The following is a 13,185-nucleotide window of genomic DNA, read 5'->3' on the forward strand; positions in this document are numbered from 1 at the left end:
GTCAGACTTAATGAGTTTTATGGTGACAGAAAACTGGTTCTTCAGGAGTTTGAGGCTCCTGGCTCGTTGCAGTCAATACAGGAGAGAACTGTAGCCCAGAGAGGGAAAAAAACAACAAGAGCACAATACTGTGTGTTATTGTATAACACAAACCTAACGTACAAGTCTATCAATCCCCACAGCAGTCTTGACAGCGAATATAAGATGAGATTGAGCAACAAGAGCACATTATCTTCCCCGTAGCTGGAGAGGAGACAGATCACCAGGCAACTGGCAGGACTGAGCACTATGTACACAAAGCACAGGCCTCAGATTACACACATTTCACCAGTTATTTTCTGGGTCTCTGCAAACACAAGCTATAAAAACAGAACAATTACAAGCACTGGCTGCCCGCACTTAGTTTCTCAGGTTTCGAAAAAAAAGAAGAAAAAAAGAAAAGCCAAGCCCTTGAGGCGTCAGGGATGGCATGTTGATTTTACAGAGTGATGAAAACTTAAAGTGGTCTTAGGAATTAGCCAACAGGCTGGAACTGCAGGTAGATCATCAGCGCCCCTTCTCACACCTCCATTATTATCCACCAGCCTGTGATCCCCCTCAGGGGCAGTTCCCATGGTCTGTGCCAACCTGAGCATGCTCCATGGGGTCTGGAGTGGAGACGTCGATGTAATAACAGGTACAGGTGAAGCTGCAGATGCAGACATGCCAAATCTGGCCAACATCAAGGCTGATAATCCTGCACACATGCAGGTGGAACAGTGACCGGCTCTGAGGCAAAACACAGCCTCCAACGGGCCTGTCGCAACACGACGTGTTGAAAGAAAGTTTCCAAAATATACATTTGCTTATTTTTAACCGGCATGGCTTAAATTCTTATCAGAAGAGAAAACCGCTTAAATTCTGGATCAAGATTGTTGTCTCTCAGTTTTCAGCACTAAGATTCGAAAGTCTTTTCAGTGAACAACTGGTTGAAATAAAACCAGAGTTTAAAGGGATAGTAGCATTTTTTTAAAGTGGGGTTGTATGATCTATAAATAGCCCCTAAGTACTTTAATTGCAGTAGCAGACTCTCTATACTCCTCCCGTTATCAACACCAGCTCATAGCTCTGCCCAGAGATTTACAACATACTGAAACATTGTGAATGGACCCAAAGAAACGGCCTATTTTCGTGGCCTAAAAGAGGTTTTACCTGGAAAAAAAATACACAGTTCCATTGTTCACTATAATATAATTTTTTCCAGCCCCTCAAAGTGCAGGAAAAACGCAGTTTTTATTTGGACCTAACCAACTGCTGATCGGTGGGCGCTAACCCTAACCTAACCCTGGGCGGAGGGATACGTGAGTTGGTTAGGTCCAAATAAAAACTGCGTTTTTCCTGCACTTTGAAGGGCTGGAAAAAATTATATTATAGCGAACAATGGAACTGTGTATTTTTTTCCACGTAAAACCTCTTTTAGGCCGCAAAAATAGGCTGTTTCTTTGGGTCCATTCACAACACTGTATGTTGTAAATCTCTGGGCAGGGCTATGGGCTGGCGTTGCTAACGGGAGGAGTGCAGAGAGTCTTCTACTGCAATTAAAGTACTTAGGGGCTATTTGTAGATCATACAACCCCACTTAAAAAAAAAATGCTACTATCCCTTTAAGTTCAATTTACATCCAGAAACAATAGAATGAAAATAGGAAAACCATCACCTTTCAACTTTTTATATATTTTGAGAAAATGTGCAACATGCATGCAAGAAAACTATCAGACCTGAATGCAGCGAATAAGCCACTTTATGTTTGATCTCTGTGTTAAAATGGTCTTTTCTGGACATTATATTGAAAATTTTGCAATTTTCAGTTATATTTTTAAACACATGTAAACTGATGTAAACTATGTTTTTGTCTTATTTTTGTATTTCTATGCCTCTGTTGGACTAACCAGTATTTCAAGATATATAACACTGTAAGACACAGACTAATACTTTGCAGTGGGTCACAAAGTCATTTTTAATTATAGTACCGTTTTTGGAGTTGCATGATGTATCGTATGTCATAAGACAGCAAGATGAAACAAAGCAATGGTTTTAAATGTTTTAATGGGTGTTGAAGCACTGATATGTAACAGGTACAAAACACTGAAGGTCAAAGGTTTTTAAGAATTCAAAGGCTGAGATGATCTACAGCACTCACCTCACCTGCTGAGGCTTGTGACCAAAGTTAGTGTTCGACTGAACACAGGGGACCTGCAGCCACTCTTCCTACTCATAATCTTTAACAAAATGTGCTTGTTACATAAAAATGACTTTGTTATGTAAAAAAGTAAACAAAGGACTAAATTCAAACACAGTATTTATACTTTGTATTTACAGTGTACATATTTACAGTAAGGTTTTTCTGATCTACAGCGCTGAAAGGGTTTTTTTTAAAGTCCAAAAACTCTGGTAAGATTTGATGACAATCCCCTTCCCCAACTCTGAAGCACCAGTGGGAGTATAAAAAAAAATTCCCAAGGAGTCAGTTCTGTACAGTTTTCAGGGTCTTTGCTCTTGTTAGCAGGGTGCTGAGGCGCAGTGTGAGCTGGCGGACTGCGGGCTGTCTTTGTCATTGTGCTCTGTCAATTTGAGGATGACGACCTTCCTCTGGAGCTGGTGCTTAGTCTCCGGTGCAGCGACGGGCTGTTCGGCCGCCGGTTGAGCTGCTGAGCTCTCAGCCACTAAGTCCTGGCAGTCCTGAGGCAGCAGCATGGTAATGACGTCTGAGTATCCGCCCTGCACTGCCAGGTGCAACGGGCTGAGGCCTTGCTCGTCCGACAGCGAGGCGCCGTCCGGACAGTGGAGGAGCAGCTCTTTGAGGACTTCACAGTGTCCGCTCTCGGCCGCCATGTGGCACGGCGTGCGGAGCGCCGGGTTGGACCTGTGGGGGTCTGCTCCCTCTTCTATCAACATCTTCACAGTGGCCAAGTGACCTCGCTTGGAGGCCAGGTGGAGCGGAGTGAGTCCGAGAGCGTTCTGGGCGTGGATGTCCGCCTGGTGTTTGATCAGGAGGCGAGACGTGCTGGTGTGACCCGTCTCTGCCGCCACGTGCAACGGCGCGTTCAACCCGGCGGACGTCGTGTGAACGTCCGCCCCCAGTTCGATCAGGATGCGAGCCACTCGGTACTGCCCCCTCTGGGAGGCCAGGTGCAGCGGCGTGCGGCCGTCCGTCGTCTGCCCGTTCACGTCGGCGACGGCCTGCTTGACCAGCAGCTTGACGATGCCCAGGTGTCCTTGCCAGGCGGCCAAGTGCAGCGCCGTCCAGTTGTCCTTGCCCCGGATTCGAACGTCCGCGCCTCGGCTCAGCAGCACCCGCACCACGTGCTCCTGGCCGTGCTGGCAGGCCACGTGAGCCGGCGTGCGTCCCTGGCCGTCGGTCTCGTTGATGGCCGCCCCCCGGTCCAGCAGCAGCCGCGTTATCGCCTCGTCCCCGTTCTGGGCGGCGCAGTGCAGAGCCGTGTACTGGTCCTCGTCCTTGGCGTTGATGTTGGTGCTGCGCCGGCCCAGCAGGAGCTCCGCCAGAGGCTTCAGGTGCTTCTCCGTGGCCAGGTGGAGCGGAGCGGAGCCGCGGGCGTTGGCGAGGTTGGGATTGGCGTTGTTCATGAGGAGGAACTTGACGGCCTCCTCGTTGTTCAAGGTGATGGCGTGGTGGAGGAGACTGCCCCCTCCATCCAGGAGAAGGTCGACATCCTGAGGCTGGAGGATCTTCATCAGCTTGGCGGTGTCTTTGGTCCTGATGGCCTCACACAGCTTCCGCTTCTGGACTTCAGCAGAATCTGAACCACGAGGACAAAAACAACAGATTTGACGTAAAGATCGCAAGTAAAAAAAACAAAAAAGAGTTACAGTTGAATTCGTCATTAGCTGGGATCAGTGGCGTGCACAGATTTTTGAAGGGCACGGGTGAAAAGGAAAGAAAAAGGGCACATATAGCATGTTCTCGCCACTGAAGAGGGCACACGTTTTAGCTGGTAGAGGGCACTTTAGCACATGTTTTAGCTGGTAGAGGGCATTTGGCATGCGTTTTGGCTCCCAAGAGTGCACTTTAGCACTCGTTTTGGCTCCTGGAAGCAACTTTAGCACACATTTTGGCTCCTAGAGGGCACTTCAGCACATATTTTGGCTCCTAGAGGGCACTTTAGCACATGTTTTGGCTCCTAGAGGGCACTTTAGCATGCGTTTTGGCTCCTAGAGGGCACTTAAGCACACGTTTTGGCTCCTAGAGGGCACTTTAGCACATGTTTTGGCTCCCAAGAGGGCACTTTAGCACACACTGTGGCTCCTAGAGGGCACTTTAACACACGTTTTGGCTCCTAGAGGGCACTTTATCACTCGTTTTGGCTCCTGGAAGCATTTTTAGCACACATTTTGGCTCCTAGAGGGCACTTTAGCACACGTTTTGGCTCCCAAGAGGGCACTTTAGCACACGTTTTGGCTCCCAAGAGGGCACTTTAGCACACGTTTAGGCTCCCAAGAGGGCACTTTAGCACATGTTTTGACTCCTAGAGGGCACTTTAGCACGCGTTTTTCAACAATTGGGCCACTGTGCACGCCACTGGCTGGGATTTACAGTAATTTTATGTTTACATGATCAACAGTTCCAGTTTAGGTCATTGATCGGCTCTTACCAACTGTGCTCTCCTTCTCAAAAGACAGTGTGATGGAGTCCTGGGAGGAGAAGGCTGAATCTGCAGAGGAGATGCCAGACAATCTCTTGCAGGTGTTCTCTTTGCTGTGGCAGCTGTCTTCCTTCACTCGATCAAAACTCCTAGAGATCCCAGAATCCACCTGGCTCAGCAGCTCCGATAGGCTGTAATCTTTTTCCGGCAGCATGGCAGACTTTGGACGCACAGGCTTGTTGTCTTTAATCTGGAGAGCAGAAGGCATGATAAGCATATTTGAACAAGCTGTTCCTTTACGTTCCATTACATTTACTCTCAGGTATGTAGCCGCCACATACGCTACGACGGTAGGTAGGGACAGGAGGACATGCATGTGGATGTTGACATAGTGGTGATTTGCTGAACTGAAACAGAAGTTCAATAGTGTTTCACTTCTGTCCCAACACATGTCATTGAGTAACAGCTGTCACCTCTCATGAACGGGTTTGTGAATTTGTTTCTAGTCACGTACACAACAGTCAACGCCACGGAAATGACAAAGCACTGCTCGAGTTCAACAAGCCCATCGGTCGACATTCCTCTTCCGTGATGTAATCCTTGTTCACCATCAAACTTTTACACAACATATGACTTATAAAGTCATAAGCATGTCTGGAGATAAGCCTCTCATTGTCTGGGAGTTATACATTAACTAGAAATGTGATGTTATGACCTACCTGGTCACTGGTGAGTGCATTAGGGGACGAGGGCTCTGGCTCTGATGTAGATAATGTTGGCGTCCTGGGCTCCTCCTGAGGTTTGGAGCACAGCTCCTCGGCTTCAGTTGTGATTTCTGCGGGGACAACAGGTCTGGGTCAGGTTTCACTCATGCAGGGATTGGATTAGGGGAAACAAAAGGGGACGAGAGAGCTGCACTAAAAGTAAAACCTCAATTTAACAGACGGCTGCACTTTGATTCTTCCAATTGTGTGTTATCCCCAGAGTGTGTAGTTAAAGGAATCCGATCACTGTTTCTTAGTCCTCTTGGTATTAGAAGGGTTTTAGAGGACACTTATTCCAAATCAAATCATGTTGTCCTTCCATGAGCAGGATTTAGTTCAGTTTTTTTTATATTGCACAACATGACTACACATTAACTCAAGGCACTTGACCTGGTGAGAACACCAACAGTTTCCCTCTATAGCAGAGTTACAATGGGTTGTTTCCTCACTTACCCTGGAAGCTGGGTCGGGCCTGGGGGTTGGTGGCCCAGCAGCGCTGCATGAGGGTCAGGAAGCCAGTGCAGGCTGAAGGTCGACAGCGTGGGATGGCACCCAGGTCTGGACGCACGCCCTTCACAACCTTCACCATGATCTGCAGGATGTTATTCTCTCCTGTGGAAACAATGAAAACGTACAGGTTCATACATCAGTTCCTTCACCAACAAACAAGGGGCCAGATTCACCAATATGTTCTTAAGAAAGATCTTAAGAAATGTCTTAAGAAGAAAATTAAGAAGTTCATAAGAAAGTTCTTAAGTGCGATTCCTCAATATTTTCTTAAGATTAAGAACAGCAATTTCTTACGAATTTCTTATTTTTCCTACTTAAGAACTTCTTAAAATACGTCACTGCCATTTTAAGACAGGTCAAGGTTGTCTTAAGAAAAAAGTAAATAACAAATTTGAGAACTTTGATTTCAAGAATACCATTTATTCTTATGTTTCTTCTTAAGAAGAAACTTATGAAGAAAGTTGAGAAAATACTTAAGAACTTTTTTGGAGGATAAGACTGAAGTTAAGAAAAAAATGACACTCAAGAAGATTTTTTTTCCTGAGAAGGTTTTGTGTCATCAAATCAAATCTGATCTGCAAGCCTTCACGTTCTGCTTAAACGAAGGTCTAACCTCACGTGTTGCGGTATATGACAACATAGGCGAAGGTGCTGTAAGAGCCTGAGCTCTAGTCCGTTACCATATGTATAACTTTATCACCATCCTTTGAGCCCAGATAAGGAAGTGTGTGTGTGTGTGTGTGTGCTGTTGTTTCCCATTAGAGCAAATAAGGAAAGGCTCTCAGAGTTCCTGGTCTGACCTCTTTGTATCTGACTGTGGGATCGGCCAAGTCAATGATTCAGAACAAACAGGTAGAGGCTTTAATCACATGTGCTTCGCCTCCTTTTGTAGCCATAATACCCTTCACAGGTGGAGGAGGAGGAGGAAAAACAGGAAGGGATGGTAAGCAGACTATACTTCTCACTTTTTAATTATGTCTGGATCAACATATTGAGGGCAGTGCCAATGCCAACCTGGCAACACTCATGTAGACACTGGTCTTCAAAAGAAGCCAGTGCCCTTGAAGTGAGCTGATATCTGATATGCCTGGGAAAAAAAATACACTCTAGCTGCCAGTCTGGCCCCGTCCACCTGCCTGCTGTGGAATTTACTGAGTAAACAAATACAGTACAGCTCCTGCACACATACAATACACACAGCAGGCTAGGTGTTTACGGGAAATTAAAGAGAGCCAACTACTGCCAGGAAAATCTTAAAAATAGATGGAAGCTGGTCGTGTTAGAGGAAAACATTCATGATGTGTCTAAATCATGATAGTCAAATGTTGCATTACTGAACAGGAAGTATATCTCAATACTCAATAAATCATGCGGGATGGGAGTTTGAATAGTTTTTGTTGGTCGTTTTATTTTGATCGATTTATATTTTGTATAATGTAGAATAAATCAAATATCAAGCATTTTAATTTTTAGATCACATCACAGACAAAACTGATGAGCTGCCATGATGTGTTATATATAGATATCCATTACCTCAAGAGAATGAATCAAGTTGTCAAACGCTTATAAACCAACCAATGATAATACTGACTACTGACTTAAAACCCAGACCTGCTGTTATAATTACCAGCTGTGTGTTTTGACCATTAGTATTTTCATTTTTAGCATTCCTAACTTTTCAGTAATAGTATTTCATAGGCAGGAAGGGCTTTCATTAAAAAATAGTTTCCCACCACCAGCCTTCAAGGAAAGTCTTGTTGGTACTCGTCTTACCTTGGTAGGGTTTCTTCTGTGTGAGAATCCCCCAGATGACGATGGAGAAGCTGAAGAGACAAACATGAAATTGAAAGTCAAACATTTCACTTCTGGTAAAAAAAGAAAAAAGAAAGTATGCTTTCAAATCAGTACACACTGAAAACACAACAGATAACATCACATACATCTTCTATATTTGATGCAATACAGAGACTTTGAGTCAGAGACAGATGGCAAACACCCGTCCCAAACAAACTAAAACATATACTTTCACACAAGTTTTGCACATTAATTAAAAGATCTAACCTGTATACATCGTGCTTGGTGTCCGACACACGGTCCTTCTCTATGATGCTCTCGGGCGGCAGGTAGGCGATGGTACCACAGAAGCCATCCCTGCTGATGTCATCGGCCCGTGACAGGCCGTTCCAGCGGGCCAGGCCAAAATCAGATATCTAAAAAGGCAGAAACAGATCAGATAAGACCCCGTCGAGCAGAGCGAACCACGCCGCTTTTCTCATGAAGCATCGTGACTTTGATGACTAACTCTGCCTGCAGAATATGACAGGCAGCTAAGCTTTTATTATGTGCACTCAGTGGTATGATGAGGGCAACGCAGCCATGTCCCAGCCTGTTGGAGAGGAGAGGCCCATCACGCTTGTGTTGACGAGTGCACGCCCACGCACGCACACACACACACACACACACGCACACACACACACACACACACACACACACACACACACACACACATAAAGAGAGATTTAATAGGAGCTGAATTAATCCTGTAGGGACAGGCCCGGGTGAGGTGTTTACATCCAGGTATTAAGCTCAGAAAAAGGCAGTTCCCACCCATTGCCCTCAGTGCTGTTGAGCTGTTGAGCTGTTTGGAGGTTGGACAGCGGCTGAGACACCTGTCTGCCCAGGAGTGAGTGAAGGGCTGACATTTTAAAATTGATGAGGGAACAGCAAACGCCCCTCACGGCTCAAAATCCTTTTAAAAGCCCTAGTATTAAGACTCAGGTTAAAGTCAGCAGGTTTTTAAGTGAAGACAGCTGTCGCTTGATGGATGTCAAATCATCACACTACGACGTCTAATTGCATATGTCTGCCATGAGATGAGTTAGGATAGTTATTTTTCACATATGCCATAAAAAAACCTATTATTACAGCTGTACTTTTTCTTTTCTTTTTTTACACTAAATGTTTTTTTTGTTTTTTTTTAAAGCAGAAGTAAGCGATCCGGTGGTTTTGGCTAATTTCTTGTCAGCCGATGGAGTTAGCAGTCCCCGCCCTCGTCCCTACGTCACCACAATTACGCGCATCCCTTGGCTGCACACACAGAGAGGACTGCCCCTTTATGCCGTTCTCTCTCCTCATTGGATAAAGGTTGTAGGATACAAGGAAAGTTTTCTCCTCGGCTTACAGCAGAGCAGAGTGACTGACAGACCCGTGTTTCAGACCAAACACTCTATATAAGTGATTGCCGTCGGAAGATATAACAATTCAAGACTTATATTAACACAAATATTCCACTTACTTCTGCTTTAAACCCACATTATAGATAATATGTGGACAGTACCAGTACTGATTTACTCTTTACTGTTTATATATTTTCTTTTAAATTGTGTGCACTTGCTTATCTTTACTTTTTTATGTTTGTACTCTGAGTATCCTCTGCACAAGAATTCATACCTTAACAAATGTGCAAATGGCAAATAAACTTTATCTCTATCTCTAGCACCTTATCCTCAGTTTTCACATCCTAATGCTGGTAAATGCCCCTGTGAGGCAGGTGGTAGACAAGGTGGTGCTATAGTGAAAACTACCTTGACGTGATAGTGGGCGTCCAGCAGGATGTTGGCCGGCTTCAGGTCCAGGTGGAGCAGCGGAGGGTTCATGCAGTGGAGGAAGTTCATTCCCACCGCCGTCTCGTGGATGATGCGGAAGCGGAGCTCCCAGGGCAGCGGCTCATTGGCCAGCAGCGTCTCCAGGGAGCCGGTCTCCATGTACTCCATGACGAGGCCCTGAGGATCCTCGCAGATCCCGTACACGGGGAGGATGTATCGAAACTTGGCTGCCTCCATCTTCTTAGCCTCCTCCAGCAGCTCTGAACGCTCCCTGCGTTGAAGAAATTAAAGATTAAATCACAGTATATGACTTTGGAGTGTCTGACCAGTTGTTTTACATCTCCTTTTAAGGTATTTAGGTCACTACTATCCATAGCTCTGAGATGTTTATCACACCTGTCCATTAAACATTTACTCAATGTCTCACAGGTCAGGCTTTGCTGTAATATTTGGCATAACTTTTGTCCTAACTCAAATTCCAGAGCATTATACAGCTTCCTCAGCTATGCAGAGTTTTTAACCTCGGAGGCTGAGAGAGTGTGACCTCTGTTAGACATCTATAATTAATTTACAAATCCAAGCATGTGAATCACGCTCTGCCACTGCCCACTGGCTCGCGCAAGACCTTGAGGACACTCTGGCCCTGCCTGGAATGCATGCAGCCAGCACAGTAGGCTCAAACAAAGCTCTTGTTCTCTGTTGCTCAACCTTTGCACAGCTCTCTTTATCAGTGCTGACATACCTCAAACACAACTGAGCAGGTCATTCATGACCTCAGTGCACGTATCTCCACCCAAAAAAAAATGAATACCCTCCCTTTAATGAGCACAGATGAGATGAATCACTAATGAGCGTGGATTCACTGGAACTTGCTTCAAAGGCACAATTAGATGAGCTGGCAATTTGTCTTTTATTCCACCAATAACATGGAATTAGATGCACCGAAGAGATTTTTACGACTTCTAGGGATCCATTATGTGCACAGGGTTATCGTGTTTCTAAAAGAGTCATGTTCTACAGGATGGAGGCCGGCTTTAATTCTCCTTGCACAAGCCCCCCAAATCTGCCAGGCAAGAACAATCAAGCCTGATATGAGAGACTTGGTCGGGCACTTGTTTGCTAAATCCATCAATCTAATCTGAAGTGCTCCTGAGCAGCTCTTCCGAACCAAACAATGTCCTTGCTTTTAACAGAGAGGCCTGGTAAGACCGGTTTTACAGCTCCCTTTATTGTCTGTGTGCCACAACACAGCAGCAGCAGCTCTGCAACCCATGCAGACAAAGGTGGCTTTGAGGGCCTGTTGCTGAGTGTTATGTGTGGGTCAATGCAGACTCCCTTCAAATGACTGTTTATGTACTCTGCAGATGTTTGCAGGTGATAACGTCTTCGGCTCAGGTTCAGCGGATGCTTAAAGTTGCACCACAAGTTTGGGGGAGGATGTCAATCCTCCTCTTTTTTTTCTCTTTTTTTTGGCAATGCTCAAATGAACTTCCTGTTTGTTAGTTACCTCTTTGAAAATGTTTCTGTGATGTGAGCACACGAGATATCACGCACTGATGCCAGAGAATCAACAGAAGCAGTCAGATTCAGACAGCTCTGTTAGCAGGATTAACCCACACTGCAAAAACTCAAAATCTTTCCAAGAATATTTGTCTTATTTCTTGTCAAAATGTCTCAATTCTAGTCAAAACTATCTCTTTCCACTTAAAATAAGACTCATCACCTAAAAATTAACTTGTTTTTAGACAGTTTTCACTTGTTTCAAACTAATTTTCAATTGAAATAAGTAGAAAAATCTGCCAGTGAAAGCAAATTTTTTGTGCTTGTAATAACAAAGAAAAACTTGCTCCACTATCAGATATTTCTACTTATTTCAAGTGGAAAATAAGCCTGAAAAAAGTAAAAAAAAAAAAAGTGTCTAAAAACTAGAACTAAGACAAATATTCTCGGTAAGATTTTGAGTTTTTGCAGTGCATTTAAAAGGAGACAGGTGTAACTCTGACAGGTACTTAATGTGTCAATATCAAGTTGTCAAATCAATTCATTGAGGTAATTCATATTGTGTGTGCACCACACAGACAGATAAAACTCTTGGTCTTTCAGTGACGGCAAACACAGAAGTTGGCACAATGATGCACACAGCTGCAACACACACACACCCACACACACACACATCCATAAATCTAATTAAACACACACACACCCACCACATAGAGCAAAGATAAGTTTTGCGGTTATGCAAAACAGCACAGAATTGGAGAAATCTCTACTAAAGTCCACTTTAACACGGTGAGGTCAGCCCCTCCCTGGGGCCGCTGGCCGGCCGGCCGGCTGCATGCTAATGTCACTGTTGACTGGGGGACATCGGCAGAAAGCCTTTCATCTGCTCTGTTTGGAATAAGTCAACAGCTTTGTCCCTAAGCAATGTGCTCTCACTTTTGCCTGGGGGATGTATCAGCATGTTACCACTGCCTGCAACACAACACTGTCTAAAAAAAATCAAATTGTGGCCTATTGTTTGCTGCTGAGGCTCCTTCACAGCTGCTGTGTGTGTGTGTGTGTGTGTGTGTGTGTGTGTGTGTGTGTGTGTGTGTGTGTGTGTGTGTGTGTGTGTGTGTGTGTGTGTGCCCAGACTGGCAGTCAGTGACTCACACATTCCCTGGTGTTCACCTCCACAACTCTGAGGCGTTGAGTGACATTTCATCAGCGCACTCACAGTCTGAGCTCTGTCTGTCTACTGTGTGCTCACAACCAGTGATAACACTGAGACAGGAACAAACTGTATAGGCTGTAAAGTGGAGGAACAACCTGAAAACTTAATGCTTAAGAAGAAAACATTCTTATTGGTTAATGTCAGTACAAAGGTGATCCATGCAGCTCAACAGCTGTAACTTACTTGTCGTCCACATGAAGGCAGGGAGGGCACTTGATAGCCAGCCATGTTTTCCACTGTACGTGCCGGACTTTGTAAACTTGTCCAAATCCACCTGAGCCAATTTTCTCCCAGCTGCCAAACTCAGAGGAATCAAAGGTCCTTAACAGCCCCATATTCCAGTTGGGAGAATCCGGGACGTCCATATCCACCACCACCTGGGTAAACTCCTCTTTTTAATCGTCTCCAAGGCACAGTCTGAGGAAGTGAACACACACACACGCCGACCTGCCTGCTTCTGAGCTCTTCCTTGTTTTTCCCCTTGTCTAGCTCTGAGTGGCTCCTCCCTCTGCTCAGGTGAAAAGAAGTGGGCTGAGCCTGGTTGGTGCTGTGATGTCACTTCCTGGTTTAAGAGGTGGAAAAGTTTCATCCTGGCAAAGGCCACAAGCCACCATGCACGCTGCATCTAACTGCCTTTAAACTATTGTTTTCCAGATGCCCTCCAGTCCCATACGCTTTCTCACATTTCTGCTTTTCACGACAAGCAGAGAATAATCTCTGCAATGAGCCGGAGTCCATGAACCCAGGAATGTGTCATTTCATGAAACCCACCTTTGTCCCACTGCACACACCATTATCCAAGCGAAGCCCCCTGAGGTAAGTAGAGGGAATATGTCTTAACAATAGGTGAGTTATGTGATATATTAGACGAGATAGTTTGGAAATGGCTGAACTTTTCATCAGCAATCCATTCAGCAGAGAAGGACAGCATGTTCTTTCACAGCCGAGGGTCA

General features: G+C 45.1%; 1 protein-coding gene across 1 annotated transcript; it reads right to left on the reverse strand.

Annotated features, from left to right (window-relative positions):
* Positions 1-2,066: 2,066 nt before the first annotated feature.
* On the reverse strand, positions 2,067-12,689 carry ripk4 (receptor-interacting serine-threonine kinase 4). Its single transcript, XM_085797326.1, has 8 exons — positions 12,416-12,689; positions 9,499-9,790; positions 7,976-8,124; positions 7,688-7,737; positions 5,858-6,016; positions 5,360-5,475; positions 4,650-4,890; positions 2,067-3,797 (listed from the first exon to the last, which is right to left on the reverse strand). The coding sequence occupies exons 1-8, from the start codon at positions 12,595-12,597 to the stop codon at positions 2,539-2,541; spliced, it is 2,448 nt and encodes an 815-aa protein (XP_085653452.1). The 5' UTR covers positions 12,598-12,689; the 3' UTR covers positions 2,067-2,538.
* Between the last annotated feature and the right edge of the window lie 496 nt (positions 12,690-13,185).

The sequence above is a fragment of the Trachurus japonicus genome, chromosome 14, assembly GCF_045865225.1.
Source record: "Trachurus japonicus isolate A0001 chromosome 14, Traja_1.0".
Classification (NCBI taxonomy): Eukaryota; Metazoa; Chordata; class Actinopteri; order Carangiformes; family Carangidae; genus Trachurus; species Trachurus japonicus.